The sequence below is a fragment of the Haliaeetus albicilla genome, chromosome 25 (genome assembly GCF_947461875.1).
Source record: "Haliaeetus albicilla chromosome 25, bHalAlb1.1, whole genome shotgun sequence".
NCBI lineage: Eukaryota > Metazoa > Chordata > Aves > Accipitriformes > Accipitridae > Haliaeetus > Haliaeetus albicilla.
In genome coordinates, this window is record NC_091507.1 from 5,738,559 (window position 1) to 5,760,730 (window position 22,172).

Sequence of the window (22,172 nt, forward strand, 5' to 3'; positions counted from 1 at the left end):
TTACTTAACAGTAATGGAAGAATATATGTTGCCCTGGAAAAAAATTCCATCCTTAGTAATCTGATGCACATAATCCAGACACTTGCTAAAGATTTGTTTGAAGAATCTATTTACTTGCTGAATGGTCCATGTAATTTTCAGTTCATCCAAGCAGCAGTCGATGGCATGCTGAAGACAGAAGATAATGTTGGCACAAAAAAAATTACTTGTAATTTCCAACCTATATTCAAAAGTCCTTGAAAACAGAAAAGCTTTATTTTATTGCTTGTGAGAGAAATCGTATTGATTTGCCTGTACTGGTTTTCCACTGGAGTCAGTAAGAGAGACAGTTAAGAAGCGAGAGAGCAACACACTTAAGAATGTAGCAAAGCATAGCCACTTTGCCAAAGATGGCAAAAAGCAGAAAGAAACCTATTCAGAATTGTGTTTTGTCTTTTGTTCTTTCTGTCCTTCAGAAACACATTTTATTAATGGAAAAGAAATTGAGGACAATCATTACTCTCTTACATAAAGTGGATGCAATCATTCTGAGTGAAACGAACAGATCTGCAAGATTCAGATAGCAATTTTCCTGATACTGAGCAAACGTACGAGACAAAGATGCAAAAGAAGTCCTAAGCAACTTCTGCAAATATTTTCAGACAAGTTTGAACCAACCAAAACCACCCCCAAGAATTTGTTTATAAATTATTTTCTCCAGACATTTTTCAAATTTTGGATGTCAAAAAAACCCTTGACACACTGAATGCTAATGAACTATTCCAAATCATTAATCTGAAAACTGATAGCATGTTTAACCTTTAAATAGCAAGAAGTGCATCTAAAAACAAAGAAATAACTATGCAAAGTTACTTTAAAAGTGAAAAGTAGAAATTTTGTAAATGTGGTAGCCTGGAGTTCCATGCACTGCCAAAGAATACTGAATATTAATTTATTTTATTTTAAAAAGTTGAGGACAAAGATGAGTTATGCTTCCTTGCGGGTGTTTCAGATAGTTAATTTTTTTTTTTTTTTTGTCTTTTAAAAAGCTACTAGGATACTTAGGAAATCTGAAAAAACCTCTTTTGTTTTATTTTGAATATTGAATCAGTTAACCATAAATGACAACATAGCAAAGGGATTCCTTTTGTCAGAGTAAAAAAACTGAGTTAAAGAAAGCAACCATTTCTAAGTGATATGGTGCAAATATCTCAGTATCAGCCAGTCCTAAATATAAAAAAAAATTTCTGAATGACTTAATTTTGTGTTTATTGTAAAGATTATAGTATGTGTAGTTTAGTATCTGAAGTATATGACAATAGTTTTTGTCCCACTGTTAGAAAATGCATGTCTTTTTGGCAGAATCCGAAACTAGCAAAACATTACAAATGGTGTTAAATTTTGGGGTGAATAGCTGCAAGTAAATAGGACTTTGCATCCTTTGTTTTTATTAGAAAGAAAAGTTGGAAAAATTGTGCAGGTATTAAGCCAATTAGAACTACAAAAAGGATATTATCTGATAGCTTGGAGGTATGCTAACATCCAGCATTTAGGATGGAAGTTGAGTTTTGAGGTGCATAGAAAAGTTTAAACTTATTTCATTAGGGTTCTTATGAGCCTATCATTTGGAACCAATACATTTAAGGAAATGGAAAGCAGAAGTTTACTGAAGGTCTGCGATGCAGAATAATGTGATTAATGAGTATATGTTCAAACAATGCAAAAATCCCTCAAAATCCTGAATTAAACCTAAACACCAAAAGGACGTATCACAGGATGTTCTTTTAAAGATGATCAGCAGGGACTTTTATAAAATTTAGTCCTAAGAAAATTTGTAGAAGTCTATTTTCTGTTTTCACATGGACCTGCTCAAGGTTAAGGTATTTCAGAGAAATCCAGCAGTCTGCTATTTTGGACCTCTATGCAAAAACCAAACTTCATTTCACAGTTCTCCAGTCAGCATGAATACTTGAGTTTGAAGAGAAGGGTTTTAGAAAAGCAATGGGAAGATTTTCTTGTCTTGGTGGCATGCAAGATGGATGCAGAGATCTTCAGCTATTCTCCAGATGACAGTAAGTGATGGAAAAGGGAAAGAACCTTGACTCTCTCCTCCTAATTTCCAGCTTAAGGAATGCATGCGTGTGACACAGTAAAAAAACAGGCTTTACCCTTTTGAAGTGCTATAACTTGCTAAAATCTCCTTTCTACTAAAAACAAGAACAGAGAAGGGTCTCCTGCGGCTATAGATGAGATTAATACATTTTAACTGTTCTTATATAGGACTTATATGGAGAGGTCAGCATCGTTATGATCAAAGATTATTTCAGGTCTGTCAATTAATACAAAATAATTTTGGCTAGTAAACTGTTCAGTCATGCATGAAGTAATCCAAATAATCACATTGCGGGGGGGAGCCTCTTTGGTTGGTTGGTTGTTTTTCTGTTTCTTTTTAATAAGGAATGATTCATTGGATTGGTGTACAGGAGGTTTGGCTTGTGCCTTCCATGCTGCAGCCATTCCTGCCTCTTAGTTTGCAATCTAAATCAGGAGAAAGGGAAGTACAAATAAGACAAAAAACAGAAAGAAAAAGAAGAGAAGGTCTCTATTCCACTTCAACTTAAACAACTGAACTAGGAAGTTGGGTTTATGTTCTTCCTATGATTAGGAATAGGGTAAATATTTTTTTAAAAGGACAGGATTTAATTTTATTTTTTTTCCTTCCCTTTATTTCTCTCTCTCCCAACGTAGGGGACCACTGGTAGGGCATGGAGCACTGCAAGTCCCAGGGTATAAATAGCTCTGCCTGAGCCTAACAATAACTCGGTTGCCACTGTCACAGAGCAGAGCAGAGGCAAGAACACACTAACAGTATTTGTCAGGGGAAACACTTTGCTACCTAGGTATTGTTAGCAGAAATGTCTATCAGTTGATGAGGTCAATTTTCTTGAGCTTGATATAAACAGTCTTGTGGGGGCTGTTCAAGCTAAAAAATGCGCTTCTCGCCTTTGGCAGTTATATTATTTCACACTTAACAAATAATATGCCCATACTGTGTCACCCAAATTCAGCTGCAGCTGCTCTGAGGATCAAGATAGCAAATTTAAATGCCCAATGAGATGGTTTAGGTAAATGACACTTGATGCTTGTTCTGCTTCCTCCAGCTGTTGCGATTGAAACACTGAACACAAACGAGGGATTTTGGAGACAACTTGGGATTTTTGGAGGCTTTTCTTGATTGTGATACCTCCATGAAATGGGCAAGATCAGGTAGAGAGAGAGGAAAAAAAAACCCATGAGGGCAAACAAAGAGTGAAGGTGATGCTCATAAAGCAAGTTAGGAAGCAGGGGAAACAAAATATCTTCCAATAATCAAGTAGATGAAAAGATTGTAATGGACTTCAGCAAGAAACAGTAACAAGTGACTCAGATGTTTCATGCAGTGCAAAAAGGTATGTCTTCTTGATATTATCAAAGATGAAAACCAGGAGCAAAGAAAGAAGCCAAAAAGATCTTAAACTCCCCTCCCCCCAAAAAACCCAATCAAACCCCACTTGTAAGGTAAGAGACTTCTCTAGAGAGAACAATGGAAGTAAAGGAACTTGTGAGACTAAAAAACGAGAAGGCAAGTGACAGGAAAACCCTCATGAGGGTCAGAGTTTATTACAGCTTCTGCAGTTGCAGAAGGGAAAGACTCACACAAGTGTTTGATCAATTAAGAGAACCAAAAGGAGATTCACTATCAGTGAGACTAGAAGCTCAGAAGTGGGGAGGGAAAAGGGAATAAACAGATGGGAAAAGGATGAGAACTGAATAAAAGGACACAGTTCAGAGAGGAGAAAGGGGCTGCTCTTTGTCCAACAAAAAAGTGCTGTAAGTAGCCTGAAGACTCATGAGTTATTACTGAAGGAAAAGTGAATTTTCTCCTGTGACCTACATATTGTGAATTAGATACTTGATGCTATTTAAGTCTTTGATGGGATTGTGTAGCTGAACCAGTGGAGAACAGACATAAATCCACATTACGCTGACACTTCAGTGTTTTTCCCGCAGTGTTTTTCTGCAAAACCAGAAAAGTGGTCTGCAGCACTTGCCTTCTACTGTTGAGGAAATCGCAAGAAAAAACTTTGCTGTAGACTATAACATGCAAATGTGTAAATATCAGTAAAAGATATGTCTGTGTATGGATACTTGTTCCTTACTGTTACAAGTTTCTGTACAATTTCTCTGATAGATTACTTTGCTGCTGTGTGTTGCTATTAAGACAAAGGCTAGTGACAAGGAATGAGGTTTAATGAGACTTAAGGAAGTTTATAAAGTGATTTTGGGGAAGGACACCTATACCTCCACATTAAGAGCTGCCCCAACCACCACCAACACCTGTAAGAAAGAATAAAAAGATTCTCATAGAGCTGATAGCTAACAGACAAGGTAAATGACTGTTTAAGTCTTGTGTTAAAAAGAAAATTGAACAAGCTAAGCAAGTGGCACTTTCTTAATTAGATTTTAAAGATCTTTATGCCAGTGTAACTCAAATCAGGATCTGCATCTCATCCATGTTTTTCTTTTCTGACCATTCTTGTCAGTTCTTTCATGACATTGATGCATGGATAAAATGCCGCTCTGTACTACAAAATGAATTCACTCTTTATATTTTACTACACAGTCTAACCTGGCTATCTTATTTATTGCATATTTGTAGACAGGCCCTTATTTGAACTTCTGCTGATTTCAAAGAAAAGTGACACTAATTAAATGACATGGTCCTAAAATTCCCAGTCAACTTCAAAAGACTCCCATAGTGTCATTCCTGACACTTATCAAAATAATAATTTTTTTTTTTACATTGTGAAAAAGGTGGCAAGGCATTTCTAATTTTAAATTGAAGGTATTGAGTAGGATTTATTTGTCATCGCTATGCTGACACTTAGTATGCAATCTGACAATCTGGTCACCTCACCTAATTTTGGATCACTGCAATGTGGAGGTCTTTATGTAAGCTAGTTACCAGCCTATACTGATCTGCTTCTTACTTTTGTTAGAAGTCTGCTTTAGGGTGAGAAGAATTCTGCTTGTTTCTCTTTTGATGACAGTGATCAGCTCAGGCTAGCTCAGCTGTAGGTGTTTGCACTGTAGACATCTACAAGTTGTCACCACCATCCTCAGAATTTGCTAAAAATCTGGTGTCAAGAGCCTTGAAGGCACCAAAGAGCCTCACTGGACCTGCCCAGACCTAGGGCAGACCCCATCCTCACACCCTGCCCATGGACCAGGATTCCCATTTCAGCTCAGCCCGAGGCCATCAGTCCCTGCCGGAGCAGTGCTGCAGGAGAGCCAGTTCCCAGCCCTGTCTCTGATGGCCCTAGGTTGTAGCCTTTCCTCCAGCTCTGTCTCTGCTCCTGCTCCTGACTGGACTCCCGGGATGGACTTTGAACCTGAACCACCACTTTGCCTAGCCTGGAACTATTGGTGGACCCTGTTATCAGCACCTAGCTCTGCTCTCTCTGCTTGGGTGCTGGAAGACGTTGCTTCATCAATAAAGGCACTGCCAGGGCTGGGGTCACTTACAGTTCTGTTGAAGTCACTTTTAGAGTGAAGTGTCACCCCAAGTTAGAGAGTTGAACTTCTTGTCTCTCCAGCATTCTCTAGTCCATCTTCAATTTTGCTTTCTAAGATCAAATATCACTGGGGGTGCTGCTTATGGAAGATCCCACAGTGTTCACAGATAGTGGGTTAAACATCTCCTCCTCTCAAGTATATGTAAAACCTACATATTTAACTGATGTAACCAGGAAATACAGAGAGGTTTGCCTTCCTTGTTCATATACGTTACATCTGTATACTTTTTTTAGTAAGTCTTACTCATCCTTAATGATCATTCTGTGACCTTTGAAATATAGTCACTAGCTACAGTACATCTGCATCGACTCTGCTTGTGCGATGCCAGTGTCTTTCTCATATTAATGTATGCAGTCTCCTCTGTTCCAATTGTAGCAAATAAGAACAAAAACTCATTTCAGATATTTCAAATGAATTTTCTTTTTGTCATCTAATTCATCCCCCTGCCACTGCACAATTGTTCCCTACAATGTATTTTTTAAGAGCTCTCTTGATGGATGGTGTCTTCTATTGTAACTTTTGTGCTACTATCATTCATTTCCTTTACTGCGGAAGACAAAGACATTTTATTGGCACACTCCTTTCACTTAGTGTTTTATCTACTAACTTTTTCAAATACATATCCTTCACGAACTTTTGCTGGAGTTTAATTATCTTAAATAAAGATTTTGGTGCAGATGATTGTCTCAGAGTTCATTTGGGTTGCCTCGTTCCTCAATTACCTGTTGCATTTCCTACACCTTTTGTAGAGTTGTGGTACACTGAAGTAAATGTTAAAATCCCTGTGAATTTCCTGAGAGCATGATTTCATCTTGTTTTCCTTCAGTTCAACAATGTATTTCTACCTTAGCTTAAGAATACAAATAATAACCTTGTGCTTAAATTTAGTAAAGTACAATGTAATCTGTGACTGAAGCTGCTGTGTGCTCAACTAATTGTTTAGGCAAGGAATGTATGTTCCTCAATTCCCATCAAATCTCCTACTTCAAACTATTTGAGAAAAAAAATTGAGTAAATTATTTTTTCAGTGATCTGTGCTGTTGCTTAACAAAACAGTAAAAACTCTTTTCTTTCTTTGCTACACTGATACTGATGGATACACTGTGAGTGATATATCTAAGGCTGTCTCAAGGTCTTTAGGAAGAAGAAACCTGAATCAAGTTCTGCCAAGTCTAAGGGAAGTGTCCTGTTCAGGACAACTCTACCTTGTAGAAAAATCAGTGTTCGGGATTCAGAACTTACGTCCCTGAAGATTAAACTCACGTCTGCTTAGCAACATCTTCTAACTCCAAGCATAAATTCCTCAGTTAGTGAACATCCCATCAGTAAAATCTTGCTGCCTTTTCTTCTTCTGGCATATACATGGATATGTATACATGACATACTACCTAGTATATCCAGGTGGTTTTGATCTATGTGGTGCATGGACCTGGGTGCAGTATTTGAACAAAGCCCTTCCCACCTCTTGGGCCTGCCAGAAAGATTTAGCAGCATAGAATAGTCCTACACAACGTCCAAAGTGCTCAGCTGAGATGTAATCAGCCATGGAGTGAGTTTATCTCAAACTAGAAGCAAGCAGCAATGGAGCTGGGAAACTCCGGCCATTGTATCTCATTCTCTGCATTGTATCTCCTTACACTTTTATGTGTAAAAAAGACAAAATTGCTAGGACTTCAGGCAGTGTCTGATTTCTCTCCTAGAAATTACTACAATCCAGATTCTAACTTAAAACTTCTAGTTGACCATTTTAATTGGCCACAAAGGGTGGGGGTTTTTTGAGTTTTTCCCCATGATACATGAGCGGCAAAATGAATTCTTGGTTTTTTTTTTCTCTCCAGTCTCTGAAGCACAGTTGAAGGAAGGTAGGTAGACCACTGCTGTGAATGAGACAATGTTTGTTCTCTTTGGCTTGATCTCCTATTTTTAACTAACTGTATAATTCAATGTAGTAATTCCAGCATGCCTCAATGTATCTTTGAAGAGGGCACTTATGTGACAAACCTAATCCAACTTTTATTATTATTTATTGTTGCACTATGAGGTCCAGGCTCTGTTACACAAGACAGTTACAAAGATGAGTTAAACAAAGACAGCCTCATCCTTGAGCATGAAATCCTACATCTTTTTACTGGTCTAAGAGCATGTTCCCATACATTATGGTTTACTTTAAGGACTTCAACCCATTATTTTAGGAAGTAATATAAATAAATATAATATAAACCAGCTTGCAGCCTAAAGTAATTTAGTTACACATTGTGCTTCCTCAAAACTACTGAAAGTGCTTTTGGCATTACATGACAAGACATAGATTTTATATATGCCCTCCCTCCTTACTGCAGTTAAGTCATGACAGCACTCAAAGGATATTGTGAAATGCAAACATCTGCATACTGGTAGTTGCTTTTTGGCTTTTGAAGCCTACATTCAATTTTTAATTCATAGTTCTGCAAACTCAGTCTTCATTTCTCGATTTTAGCTGGTTTCTTTGTCAAAATACTCCTTAAAGATCTGTGACAATAGTAACAGAAACAGGAAACACCAGGAAATGTTTTTCTACTGTATTCACTACCGTGGCTCCTTCTTCTATGCATTTTTATGCTATTCTCCACAATGCAAGTTACCATACACATATTCCTCATCTGTTGCAATGGAAAAGAAAATTGATTACATAAATGATTTTCAGTTGTAAAACAGGTTTGTTTTAGCATTCAGAAGTGGCTTGCAGTAATCCACTCTGCTTCATACTATAGTGGATTGCACACTGTCAGATGTTTACCACAACCTCAATCTAGTGATTAATTAAAACATACAAATTCAGCAATGTTTACATGGTTGCTAAACCTTCTTGTACACTTCCAAAGATGTCTCTAACTGGCTGGCATTCACACTGAACATGCCCAGGCTTAAACTCTGTTTCTTTACTAATACTGAGTCAGTATTCCTAACCAAGGTCTTGGCACTTAGGCTGTGTAGACATAAAAAGGAACCTGAAATTCAGTTAGGATTAGAGATTAGGAAATCTCCCAATCAAACTGCATTCAAATGAAAGTCAGGCCAGTCAGATGGACTTGGTAAACAATCTTCCTATCACCCAGATCCTCACCTTCACTTTGAAAGGTTTTCCTGTCTTGTTGAATCTCACAGGTCTGTCTAGTTTTAACTTCAGAGCTTTGGATCACTACTTTCTTCTTGTCTGTCTAACACAAAAAGACCAAAAACTTAAATCTAGAAGAGGTTGTCTGCTTCCACAACCATCTCCCCATCAACAGAACAAAATTTGTCAGAGGATGAAAAAGATGCCCCTATACAGACATATTACACAGCCATGTAGATCCTCGGATGACCAAGAATGCAGGTAGTTTAAGCCTTCCTAAAGGTGCTCCTCTACCTGCCTGAGACACAACGTGTTCTCATACACCTTGTCCAAATATGTAGCAACTGAAATAATAGAAAATCTAACAATGAGTAGTGGTAAGGATATATCTGAGGGCAATTTAGTCCACAAAGTGAACAAATTGCTTGAAATTGGTTAGGAAAGACGACGTATAATTGTCACGGGAACTTCCTCTTGTGTGTCTAGGCAGAGACTGCATTGACAGGCTCAGCCAAGTACTGAGGTTCACATGTCGATGAGGTACAAACCTGTTGCTGAACCTTCCATGCCGTGGCAATAACACAGATTTATTAAGCTTGACAACATGAAGAAATACTTAGTGGGGAACACTCGGGCTGTTGTGCCTGTAGACACTGTCCTTGTTAGTGGTAATCATTTGCCAACATCTTAAGTTTGAGGAGTACCCACTAATGGAATAATCCTTTGCAGCATTCAAACATACTTAATTTTCTCACTTGATTATGAGATAATGATTTATAAACTTTTTCACATTTAAGCTGCATTACAGAGACACAGTAATATGTTGACTTTTGCATATTTTCTATCTTCAAAATACGAACACTTCTCATGGTTATTTATAATTGGATTAAATGCTTTCAAAGATACATACTCAAAAATTTTTTGTATTTTAAAAAGCTGGATTTTTTTCTTCCTTTTAGCTTTAGGAAACTCTGGATGCCTTAACAAAAGAGACATGAAAAATGTAATGCATTATGTGTCCTCCAATAGTTTAAGACCACATAAAAAGCTCTGAAATCAACAGAAAGGCCACTGTTTGTACTGGGATGTGAGCTTTTCTCAGGCTGAGGACATTTATGGTGATTATTGAATAATTCTGGTTGTGTTGTCTTTTCAATGTACTGATCACAATGTACATTTAGAAGCAACTACACAGTACAGAGTGCACATCATCCACAGATGCACACTGGCCTCCAGCATAATATTGTCCAAGTGCACCCACCCTCCAAGCATCCACTGTTTTCTTCTATAATTATTTCTTCTGCCTTTCATGGCACTGTTTTTATGGCATACTGAGAAGTCACCTTGCTCGTGACAGTCAGGTTTCCAGGGAATTTCTCTAATAAACAAATACTTTATTTTCTAGGAGTAATAGGATGTTACAGGCTGTGGCACACAGAATACTCAATGTAGGTTGAGCATGCATTAACTACTTCCCTTGAAGAACATTGCCTAAGACAACATATGCCATTTGAATCCAATTTTAAAATTAGGATGAATCAGCGCTATGTTCTGAATGTAACATGTAGAATGCTGCAGGCTCAAATCCAACACTGAACTAAAGATATTTTTGGAAGTGTAATGCTCCAGAAATTGTTAAAGACCCACTTTTTATGTTACTTGGTAAGCTGAAATTAATTTTTGAAAGTTGCAGTGCATTTTTACCTACTTTTTAATGTAGTTGTTGTTATTTATATTTGTTTTGACTACTGCTAAATTTATAAATAGATAAAAAATTATCAGACAGTTGTTCTAACTCAGACATTTTTTTCTATTTAAGTGTTAGCTGTGGAGTATACAGAAAAAAAAGTCTGTAGATTTTTCTTTTCTACTGTCACAAGTGCATGACACAATATCTGACAGCAAGCCATTCAAGCTGAAGTTTAAATAATACTGAATTAGCTACTTTAAATGTCTTTGCCTTTATACGATCACTGAAACTTGTCAACCTTTCCCTGTTCACTAAGAACATTACTAATTTAGGTCAGGATATCTTGGATTCAATAGACCAGTATGTTATGGTTGCTATTTTTATATGAAGAAAAAGCACTATGATATGATCACTGAAAGTCTGTGTGTATAATGACAATGTCAAAGGACATTTACCATGGTCTTTCACTGGGGGAATGGCTCTCTCAGACAAAAGTGTTCCTACCTCAATTTTACTATGACTAAAGAAGTCTATTCTTTCTAGCTATAAAGCAAAAATTTTTGTGACAATAGGCAAATCTTACTCCTTCAAATGTTTATCCTTTCTTTCTTATCCTTTCCCATCTGTTCTTTTCTGAGAAAAGATATGAGGTTGGTACGATAAGATTTGATTAAAAAAAGATATTTCTTTGTAAGAAAACAAAATTTTTCCTTGACAGCAGTTATAGTCACATGGTAGTTTTATCTCTCCCTTTGAAGATGCTGTGCAAAAGAAGAAAGTCCTGGATCAAACTTCTATTAAATTTACCTTCCTTTGTATTGTTAAGCAATGAAAGCAAGTAACTAACTGCTGGCATTCTCAGAGTTGATGTGAATCCTTACTAATCTGTAACAGCATTCTAAGTCCTTTGTTCACCACAGAGAAGGCAAGTAAACCATAAATGGAAAAAGCTCCTCAGGGAAGCAAGGAAAAGAATAGAAAAAACCTAGGCAAGGGTATGGGTTCTGCCAGTGAGTCTACTGGGTATGACAAGCACATCCCACAGTTTACATATGAAGCTACCATAGCATTCATTCACCATACGGCAAAGAACACAATGAAAAAAATTGTTCTCCTTTTACTAAGAGAGTCATGAGAAAGAGGGTGGAAACATACTTATGAGGCTTCAGAGAATGTATGAAGTGAAATTTCTTGTTTATGTTAAGAAAGTAGAAGCAGTATTAAGAGATGTCTTTAAAATACCAAATATTTAAAGATATCTCTAATATTTTCTACTTCACAGAAAACAGAACTGCTAATTTATTTTGTGGATGTCTGAATGATTATGTTTCTTAAATGCTCCAAGAGGACTGAACAATAAAGGGTTGGCATTTTCAAATAAAGGTGTATTGTCGCCACTAACAATCCAAAATATCTGTCATGTACAAATTAATGCATGTCCATTTGCTAGTGACAACTGCTAGCCTCACCTACTCTCACACTGAGAACTTGACCATAGAAAAATTAAGCTGGTTCTGTAGAGCTTCATAGAGGTTTCCCAGTTTTTGCTACCTGCCTAGACTCTGTCTCCTGCACTTTCTCTCTCAGGACAATATTTTGTTCACAAGTTAGCATTCTTTAAGCATATGAATTCAGTTTACAGTTTTTAACTATTGAGACTCAATGTGACATTACCAAAAATGAAGCTAAGAATAGCATTGTAAATAATGCAAGCCATCTTAATTAATCAGGTAACACTTATTACCTTTTAGAGAGTGCATATCATAATCCCTTCGAGAGGTAAGGAAAAGTGCAAGGTATTCCTCTTCTTACTTTCATTTCTTCAGAAACAGATCTCATTATAATTCCATTTCACAAGAAAGGCTGTAGCTGTCCAAACCAGAAGTTGTTACAAAACGGCCCTTCTGAGCAGATTTTTCCTGCTTTGTCCTCTCTTTATTATGACTCCAATGTCTTTAGTGAAACTACACCTGGAGGAACCTCTTAAAAAACCTCACTATTCTGTAAATTTATCCTACATATCCAGTCTGAAAACTGCAAAAGAGAAAATATTCCTCTCTCCTTCTCTTTTTGTTTGTTTTTAACCTGTAACAGCTGAAACTGCAGAAAAGGCTAAATGCATGACTGGGAAGATCGCATCATCACTAGCCAAAGAACAAAATATGTCTCATGAAATACTGCAGACAGTTGGATGCTGGAGGACATTGCAACAGCCAGGAGTCAGAATAGCTCTGAACTCTGTGAGAATATAGAAAGAAGCCCTGGCTGGTGAATTTGACTGAACTACTTTCAGTAATTGCAGTAGATCACAACATACAGCAAACTCAGAATAAGCACTAATTGAAATGTATCCTATTTGTTAAGTCAGGCAAAGTGCAATATTTCTCTTTAGAGTTTTTCAGTGAACTTCTACTGTCCTTAAAAGTCATTATATTTGCATAATAAGCTAGTTTGGTTCTATTGTCTGGTGTGCTTCAATTTAACTTGCCTTTGCAAGTCTCTTTTTCTTTTGTTTACTGAATGACACTCACCACTGAATAATGAAATCCATCTTGAAATAGAAAAGGTGAAGTGCTGCCAGTAAAGTCATTCTAGCATTTATCAGAAACATTAGTATATTTTTATTAGAAGTACCAAAATACTGTGAAGATTATTATTTCTTTGTAGTACAGACTGCATTGCATTACATTTCTCAATGTTTATTACACAGGATTACAAGACGTTTCCTCATCAAATGAAAATTTTGAACACAATCAGAGGAGTCTGAAAGATGCAGTAGTTCCATTCAACTGTAGATTTGCTCTGTATTTGATGAATTCTCTCCTCATAATTAAGTTGTCATAGCAATGCATTTTTAATAGTACTGATTCATATGCCAGTAATGTTCTGGAAACAGAGCTCTTGATAGTTTTTCAGTAATCAGTTATGCTGAATTGTAACTATAGCAAATACACAAGTACTGGTCTACTTGCACTAGCAGAACACGTGATCAGACTTAAAATAGGCCAAAGCATCATCTGACACACACAACCAACAGAAAGCTACATAAAACTTTGGGTGGCTCAGCTCAAGAAAGTAAAGGCAGATCCCACACCTCCTTTGTTTTAAATGTAAATGTTTAATAATTAAAAAACCCTAAATTATTACACCTTACTAGGCAGAAAGAAAAGTTTTGGGTTTTCTTCCAAATGTGTTGCTTTCATATATTGGTACTTAAACAGTACACCAGGCAGCCCTGGAGAATAAGCATTAATAATGGGAAATCACAGTACTTTGCTGACACTGTTTTAGCATGTCTTCCTCTCTGTATTTTTAACAGATCAATTAAATTACACGTATTTATGAGGTTTCAAAATAACAGGAAATCATACTCCAAGGACCAGGACTGTATGTCTTGGCTGTCTCCAAGGCACTGATAGCAAGTGTCAGCACGCACAAGTCTGTGAGAGCAAGACATGAATCATAAGCAAAGAAAATTGCCTGATATTTCATTCCTTTTTTAATTCAGAATGTGAAGAATAACGTGCATTATTTTTTAGTATCAGGCAAAATGTACCTGAATCAGAGAGATGAAGAAAAAAAATGGTGTTAGCTTACTGTGGCTGAGAAAGAGAAGGGAAGTAGAAAAGAGACTCTTTTCCTCATGTCTCTCTAGAAAGGATAAGGCTCAAATTTTGAAGTGTTGGTTGAGAAGAGCACTGCATGGCACGTCCTCTAAATGCTCCTTCAAAGGGCTGATGAAAGGGAAAGTATATTGTGTATGCAATAACTGACCTAAGTAATACATCTCAATGAAGATGTGTATTGATTTGGTTATGAGGAATGCTTAGCCTCTAAATATATAAATGTAAAATGGTAATTGTTCACACTGAAGTTTCTGACCTTCTGTGAATGATGCGAGAAACACACCTGCTTAAGTCAGACTCAGAAGCTTGCAAGCAAAGGAAAGGTGTGCATGTACTATAAATTTGACAGACACTAAATTTACCTGTTTCATAGATATAGCCTAAGAGTCAGAAAAAGGGGTTTCGGACTGAAGCACAGTGGAAATCTAACAATGGCAAAGATAAAGTTACTAAGGGAACTGTGGAGTGATGGAGGCAACAAGGGACCAAATGGCTAAGCAGAACTTTTGCTTCCCTCTCACTTCCTGGTATACGCATTTATCCTTAGGATCAAAGCTAATCCTACACTTTGAGTGTCTAGGTAAAAAAGTGAATATGTAAGCTGAAGCTGACATACAAACTAAGACTTCCCACAAAACAAATAGAGTAAGAAATATGAGAATATATGCATTATTAAGTGCATACATGCAATATATGGACCTTTACCCTTTATTTAGAATGGATTGTACTTTAGTTAATAAATAAATAACATTTTCCTTAACAGTTGTAAGCTTTCCTCTTCTATGAATTTCTGGCTGTTGCTGCTTTGTTCTTCAAAAAGTGCATCTTTAAAATTCATAGAAATTACATGTTTAATGCAGGGATCAGCAGTCTATAATGTAGTCTCAGACTAGTTGGACAATTGGGTCCTTCTAATAAGGGCCCATCACCAGAGCAGTGCAGAAGATGCTGAACATGGCTGGGGTTATTCATTTCATACTATCACGGTTTCTTCCGCTAACCCTCAGGTCTAGTGGGAGGCAGCGCTGGTCAGCATTTGGCCCATACGTACAGGCATAATCTGCAGGTAATATGTTATTACACAGTTCCAAAGTAGCTGTTAGTCAACCTTGTTAACTATCTGGGGAACACAGACCAAGAACAACACAGGTCTTTCCTGGTCTAAAAGATCATTTACAGTACACAGAAAGAGACAACTGTTCCTTGATGACATTTTTTTCAAGAATTTCCTGATTCTTCTTAGATAAGGAATATCACCTCTTCAGGACTATCCCTAAGAATATTAAGTATGTGCTTCTGGCAGTCCTCTGTGAATTAAGTGCTATTCACCTGAGTACAGTCATTGCCAAGGTGAAACTAAAAGATGAGAGATCCTACAGTCATTTCTGGATACTGGAAAATGTGCATGCTCATGAAGGAACGTGGTACTTATTTAGGCCATAAAGCATATTTGACATGGAATACATGTAGAGTTAGGAATGGTGATCAGTCTGTACCCAAACCCTGAGGACTTACAGCCTTGTACTGATAATAGTAGCATGCTGAGGTGACATGAAAGTTGCACAATTTTCCAGCTTTCTAGTCTGTCTTTAATGAACATGGCCTCATTCACTTTCCTGGATCTATTCCTAAGTATAGGGAATGAACTGTTGCTATAGGATACTTCTAATTTAGTTCTTTGCTGCTAGGCAAAAGCTCTGCAACATTTTGAATTAAGTGTTTGAAATAATCGCTTCTCCACGAAAAAAAAAAGCACATTGCATTATATTTCTGCTTTACTTGTGTTCATTTTCCCATACTAAAATATCACTTAATGATAGCAGATATAGTGACTATGGATGGACCCTGAGATTAGCTGTGAAGAGTGAACTGTGGTGGGAGGCTAGAAGACAATACTCTAACTAGTAATATAATGCACTTTAAACTTAATTGGTTGCTTTATATAGAGCTGCTGAGATATCAGAAGAAAAAACAACATACTTGTTTTTCCACATGAATACCCACAGCAACGCAGATAGCATCAGGTGTGTACATCTGTAATGCAAGTATATTTATACAATAACAACACATGGGAGAGAGATAAACAGGGGCAAACTTTCAGCTGACTGCAACAAATAACTTTATAAATATGATTGAATTGTCTACATGGAAAAGGCACTTTTGAAGATCTGAGACTGGACAAGGAAGAAAGAAGAAAGCGTTGAGCACTCCCAGGGGATTGGTACAAAAGAGACTAAGAGGAATATCCGGCTATTGCCTACTCTCAGACTACAATGTAGGCTGACAAGGTAGTATATCAAAACCCCTTTGTGCTGGTTTTGGCGGGGATAGAGTTATTTTTTTTCATAGTAGCTAGTATGGGGCTATGTTTTAGAATTGTGCTGAAAACAGTGTTGATAATACAGAGGTGTTTTCATTACTGCTGAGCAGTGCTTACATAGTCAAGGCCTTTTCTGCTTCAGCTGACCCCAACTGACCAAAGGAATATCCCAGACCATATGACATCATGATCAGCCAATAAAGCTGGGGGAAGAAGAAGGAAGGGGGGAACGTTCAGAGTGATGGCGTTTGCCTTCCCAAGTCATCATTACCCATGGCGAAGCCCTGCTTTCCTGGAGATGGCTGAACACCTGCCTGCCCTTGGGAAGTGGGGAATGAATTCCTTTGTTTGCTTTGCTTGCGTGCGTGGCTTTTGCTTTCCCTATGAAACTGTCTTCATCTCAACCCCTGAGTTTTCTCACTTTTACTCCTCCAATTCTCTCCCCCATCCCACAGGGAGGGAGGGAGGGAGCAGCTGTGTGGGGCTTAGTTGCCGGCTCATGTTAAACCATGACAACCTTCCATACAAAAACAGGCCTGTGTTATGAAAATGTTATTGCCCAGTTCTGAGTGGGCTTTCTCTTTTGATTGCCTTGGAGAAAGGATAAAGTGAGAATCACAGTCTACATTGTTGCCCCTCAAATAGATGCAATTGACTAATCCCTCCTCATAGCTCCCCATCATTTCCACTAAACTCCCCTTCAGTGAACAACAAAGCTGACCCTTTCCTCAGACAAGGGGTATGTCATCTTGTAAAGGTGTATGTTTGAGAAAAAGAGTTTCTCTGCCTGCCTGGAGCTCTGTCTGCTCCTCATCATGACGCAGAGTAATTTCATCCAACCTCAGATACAAAATGGTACTAGATAACCACGTCTTCCAATTGCCTGGCTCTTCCTTATGACTATCAAATGCAAGATATATAGGCAAAGTAGTGGTAAATAAATGTTGTATGTAACATTTTCCCTTTTCCTAGTTTAAAGTCCAAGACAGGTAAAGAGTCAGCCTACAAATGACCAAGATAAAGTTTCCAACTCATTTTAAGTTTGCACATTAACTACTAACTAAGCAAGTCCTTTCCCAAGGTATTTAAACCAAAAAATGCTACACCAAAGCTTGTCTTGGTTCATCATCTTGAAGCTGTAGCACAAGTCGTCACTTTGAGTGTCAACTGAGATGAGACAAATGTGTGTTTGACTTCATTCAGCACAGAGATTTTTATAGAAAGGGAAATATGCTTTGGTTAATGTGGAAGTTGCTACCAGAAACAGTGAGCTGTTAGGTAAAAAGGAACAAATCAGTGGGAGATGCTTTTTTCCTTGGCCTACAAAGTGGAATTATATCATTCATAAAAAGCATGAAAAGGGACTCTGCAATACTGTATTCATTTACTGGATAATTATGACTGACTCAGCGATTCTCCTATACTTTGCTGTCCCAATAATAAAAGTGGCCAGGCTGACATCACCTGTGCTTGTGCTGTTATTTAGCAAGCCATCCTGTTACCTGTATGTTTTCAGGAAGATGTAACAGTTAACCTTGACTACTTCATTCTGTAACACAGACTCTTTCTTGGGCAAGTGTCATGGTTTAACCCCAGCCAGCAACTAAGCACCACGCAGCCACTCCCTCCCACCTCCAGTGGGATGGGGAAGAGAATCAGAAAAAAGTAAAACTCATTGGTCAAGATAAAGACAGTTTAATAGGACAGAAAGGAAGAAAATAATAATAATAATAATAATAATAATAATAACAACAACAATAAAAGAATGGGAATATACAAAACAAGTGATGCACAATGCAATTTCTCACCACTCGCTGACTGATGCCCAGTCAGTTCCCAAGCAGTGATCTGCCCCCCGCCCCGCCCCGGCCAACTCCCCCCAGTTTCTATACTGGACATGACATCCCATGGTCTGGAATACCCCTTTGGCCAGTTTGGGTCAGCTGCCCCGGCTGTGTCCCCTCCCAGTTTCTTGTGCCCCTCCAGCCTTCTTGCTGGCTGGGCAGGAGAAGCTGAAAAATCCTTGACTTAGTCTAAACACTGCTTAGCAACACCTGAAAACATCAGTGTGTTATCAACATTCTCCTCATACTGAACCCAAAACATAGCACTGTACCAGCTACTAGAAAGAAAATTAACTCTATCCTAGCCAAAACCAGGACAGCAAGTTTAAAAAAAAAAATAGCTTCAGATACCACAGATCTCAGTATTGTATTGATATGTAGCATTAATGCATAGCAAAAAACCTAATGTCAAACAGTAAAATGGTGAATAGGCACATTCTGGCAAAAAGAAAAGTGAAAAGGAAGGATAAAGGCTAGATATTTTAAACAATTTATTTGTTACTATAGCCCAGGGCTTTTTCTTGATTCTTTTCAAGCTGCAATAAAAATTATATGAAATATTTAAAATGTGAACAGGCAAGTTTACTTACTGTTTCCTGGATGCCAGCGCACTGCATTTAAATATGCATTACAGTAATGGAAGAGAAATTCATGCTTGGATCTGGTTACTTTTCCTTGAAGTAAGGGCATCAGATCATGTCCATCAATAATTCTGAGTAAGAAAGCATTTCAAAATCAGAAGAATAACCCAAAACTCATTTTACTGAGAAGATATTATAACTCTGCATTTCCAATACTTAAACAAAAAAATATGAATGGCCACCCCCAGTTGGTCAGTTTGGAGAAAAACCCTCAGGTGCTCTTCCCCTTTGATTTTTACATTATTTAAGGAAACATTAATTTTACATTTTGCCATTAGGAATGGTTGTTTCCTCAACCCATTTTTATATATTTTTTTTCTTTTTTTTTTCCTGAGAAAGTGACCAGTTGTGAATAAATTGCTACAACACAGTCCTCCAGGCATACATGCTCAAGCTGTTTGAGAGTAGTCTGGCCAAAGTAACCCTAAGACAAGAGAAATGTCTGTTGTGCTGCTAGCATCCCCAGAAGTAACAGTAAGAACTCTGTCCAGCATATTATGTATGCCAGAATTTAAGACAGAAGAAGTAATTTCAAAGTTGAAAATGAACTATGTTTAAATAGGTGTTTATCAACTACATACACACACAGAAATATATATATATATAAATTCTCTAAATGCTGCTGGACAATTTTGATCGTGCTTTTAAGGAGTCAGTCAATTTACATCAAAATGGAGTTATACAATAAGCAAGGCATTTAAATGTTTCCATAAATTAAGCCTTTGAATTGCTGGAATCAGCTGGCAGGGGAGAAATCACAATCTGCATTTTTGACCTGGTGTGAATTACAAATCTACAAGAAGTTTTATAGGAAATTACATTTTGCTGATATACAGATCAGCAGGCAATTCTTTTTAAAGCATTTTGAGCAACATCTCATAAAAACTTTTTGGAAGCTTTTAAAAAGTTTAAAAATGCCTATGTTAATTTTCATTACCATGTAAAACCCTTTCTCATTAGTGTAACTACTACAAGAGAGGTACTAACTTCACTTTTTTAAGCCATGAGCTACATATGACTATGAAATTCTTGGCAACAATTGTATGCAACAGCACCATTCTGAGTAGGACTCTTCTCAAAGGATGGACTGGAAAACGTCCTGGAATTCCAAATGTTGTCCAAAAGCTCTGCTTTCTGGATGCATCCCTGTCTGTGGGAGTTTGTTGAATTAGTCTTTCCAACTTCCAATTTGTCCTGTCTTCTTGCCTGAGTAATGCACTCTTGTCTCACCCCTGCGGGCTTGCTCACTATAAAGCTGAGAGCAGGATATATGCACATCTATTGAAGACTTTCTGTTCTACAGCCCGTTGATGAGGAGAAGGGTGTCTCCAGTGCATTCCCACAACTGCTGGTTTCAGGGGGATATATGAGACTTTTCTTCCTGATGACTTGTTTTTCTTCTTTAACTAGGAGCACCTCCCCCTTTCCTTTTTAACCTGCTCCCTCCCAGTGACTGAATCCTAATCATAGTCATTTCCCTTATTTCTCAGGAAGAGTTCAGTGGAGTGATAGGAACCCAGCTGCTGGATCAAAAATGCTTCACGCTAGTCCACGACCTACCATGAAGCAGTAATTATGGCACCTAGTCTACACAGAAGAACTAGAGTGGAGCAACTTGCAAGCAGAAGTTACACAAGTATATTGGGATTTCTATCAAAGAGATCAAAATAAACCATCGATGCTTAGTCTTCACTCAAGCAATATGAAAACAAAGTGTGTAAGATCTGCCCACATTCAGAACAATCTGAACTGCTTAGGTTTGACAGTTACTGCTTGCAGGGGATCTCACAGGACCAGCCTGACTAATTTCTCACATCTTACACATGTCCTGCCCTGCCATTTCCTTCAAGCACTCAATGAACCATCATTAGCAGAGTATCTCTGCTCACCACTGGTTTTCCCCACATGGATGCTGGATGCTTTTGTGCTCAAAAGCTGTTTGTGTGTGGTAGATGTGTTCAACGCATAAGTGTATCAGCAGGTTCCTCCAGTTACTGGATTTGGATGGCAACAGAGTTTAGGTGGAGGCACCTTGCCACTGAGACTGGCTATCTCCTGAACAAGACAAAGCACAGGGATGTAGGCGTGTCAATAAAGCATCTTACAAATTTTAGAAGTCCAGTGGGTTTTCTTATCAGGCTGCAAACTCTGTAAGGGATTATTTTCACTAACTTGGTAAAGAACAAAAAAAATGAGAAAAGTTTAGCTGGCAATTGATGTGTTTTGTTATACTAAGCAGGCAAGGTTGAGCTCATAAACTTTAAAATAATTTACACTTGCAGTTCCTTTTTCTACCACGTTCACTCATGCAGAACAGAGCCTTTTCTGATACATTCATTTTGGCTTTTAGTAAATAATTCTAGGCCTGATTTGACAGTATGTTGCCCTTGGTGGTATTCTCTTCTTGCTGCTTGGTGCTTGCTCTGCAAGTTAAGCTGTATTTACATACAATGTTTCTGTAAAATATATCAGTATGTCAATATGAAAAGAAACAACATACTACTGTAAGTAATGATAAAAAAGTGCTTTTAAAATCTAGCTTTTTCTTTTCATTCTCACCTCTATCTTAATAGACATCACCAGAATGTATAAAACACTCATAAGACTTTCTCTAAAACAGAGATAACTACAGACCATACCTGTCAGAGGGTAACTGTGCCTCTGCAAGTTTGACTATGGTAGGAAATATATCCATGTTACTTGTTGGCTCATCAATATAGGCACCAGCTTGTATCACTCCAGGCCAACGGAGAAGCCCTGGCACACGAATACCTCCTTCCCAGTTCATTGATTTTCCACCTGAAAAATGAAAGTTTCGTTTGCTAAGAAATTACTTTCTTAGAAAAATACACCCCCCTCCCAAGATTCAATTTCCAAATATTAAACATTCTGTCTAGCTAGAATCTTTTCATTAAATGTATTTATCTTATTTTTAATTTGCTAGGTTTACAGTTTCCACCTACAATCAGTATCTCTCTCACAGTAAATCTACTAAAGTGTATTAGAGCTTATAAAATGTATTTAGTTTACAAACAAAATTAAATAACAGCTGTAGGAGATAAAAAGGCACCTTGCAGGAATCTTCATATAGAATTTGGTCTAGATAGTGTGCCACACAGCTATGTGAAGATAAAACCAAAAAACAGGAATCAAAAATAAATTAAGGTATACCTAGATGTCTGAGGTATGAACCCAGAGAGAATATACAGTATTTTATTAAAAATGGTGCTTAATGACTTTAGATAGAAGAAAGTGCTTACTTAAGTATGTTACTGAATTCTCCAATTCAATGCATTAGGAAGAAATTCGCTACAGTGATGGTAGATCTCAGGATGCCGTGAAGACCTTTTTGACTTCTAAAA

General features: G+C 37.6%; 1 protein-coding gene across 16 annotated transcripts in view; it reads right to left on the minus strand.

Moving 5' to 3' along the window:
• The window catches only part of STS (steroid sulfatase), a 113,598-nt gene that overhangs the window by 8,539 nt on the left and 82,887 nt on the right, over positions 1-22,172 (minus strand). For all 16 annotated transcript variants that reach the window (XM_069770459.1, XM_069770457.1, XM_069770447.1 and 13 more), the window contains 2 exons: positions 21,450-21,609; positions 18,760-18,881 (listed from right to left, as the gene is read on the minus strand). In XM_069770459.1, coding sequence (XP_069626560.1) covers positions 18,760-18,881; positions 21,450-21,609 — 282 coding nt within the window. The remainder of the gene's footprint in view (positions 1-18,759; positions 18,882-21,449; positions 21,610-22,172) is intronic.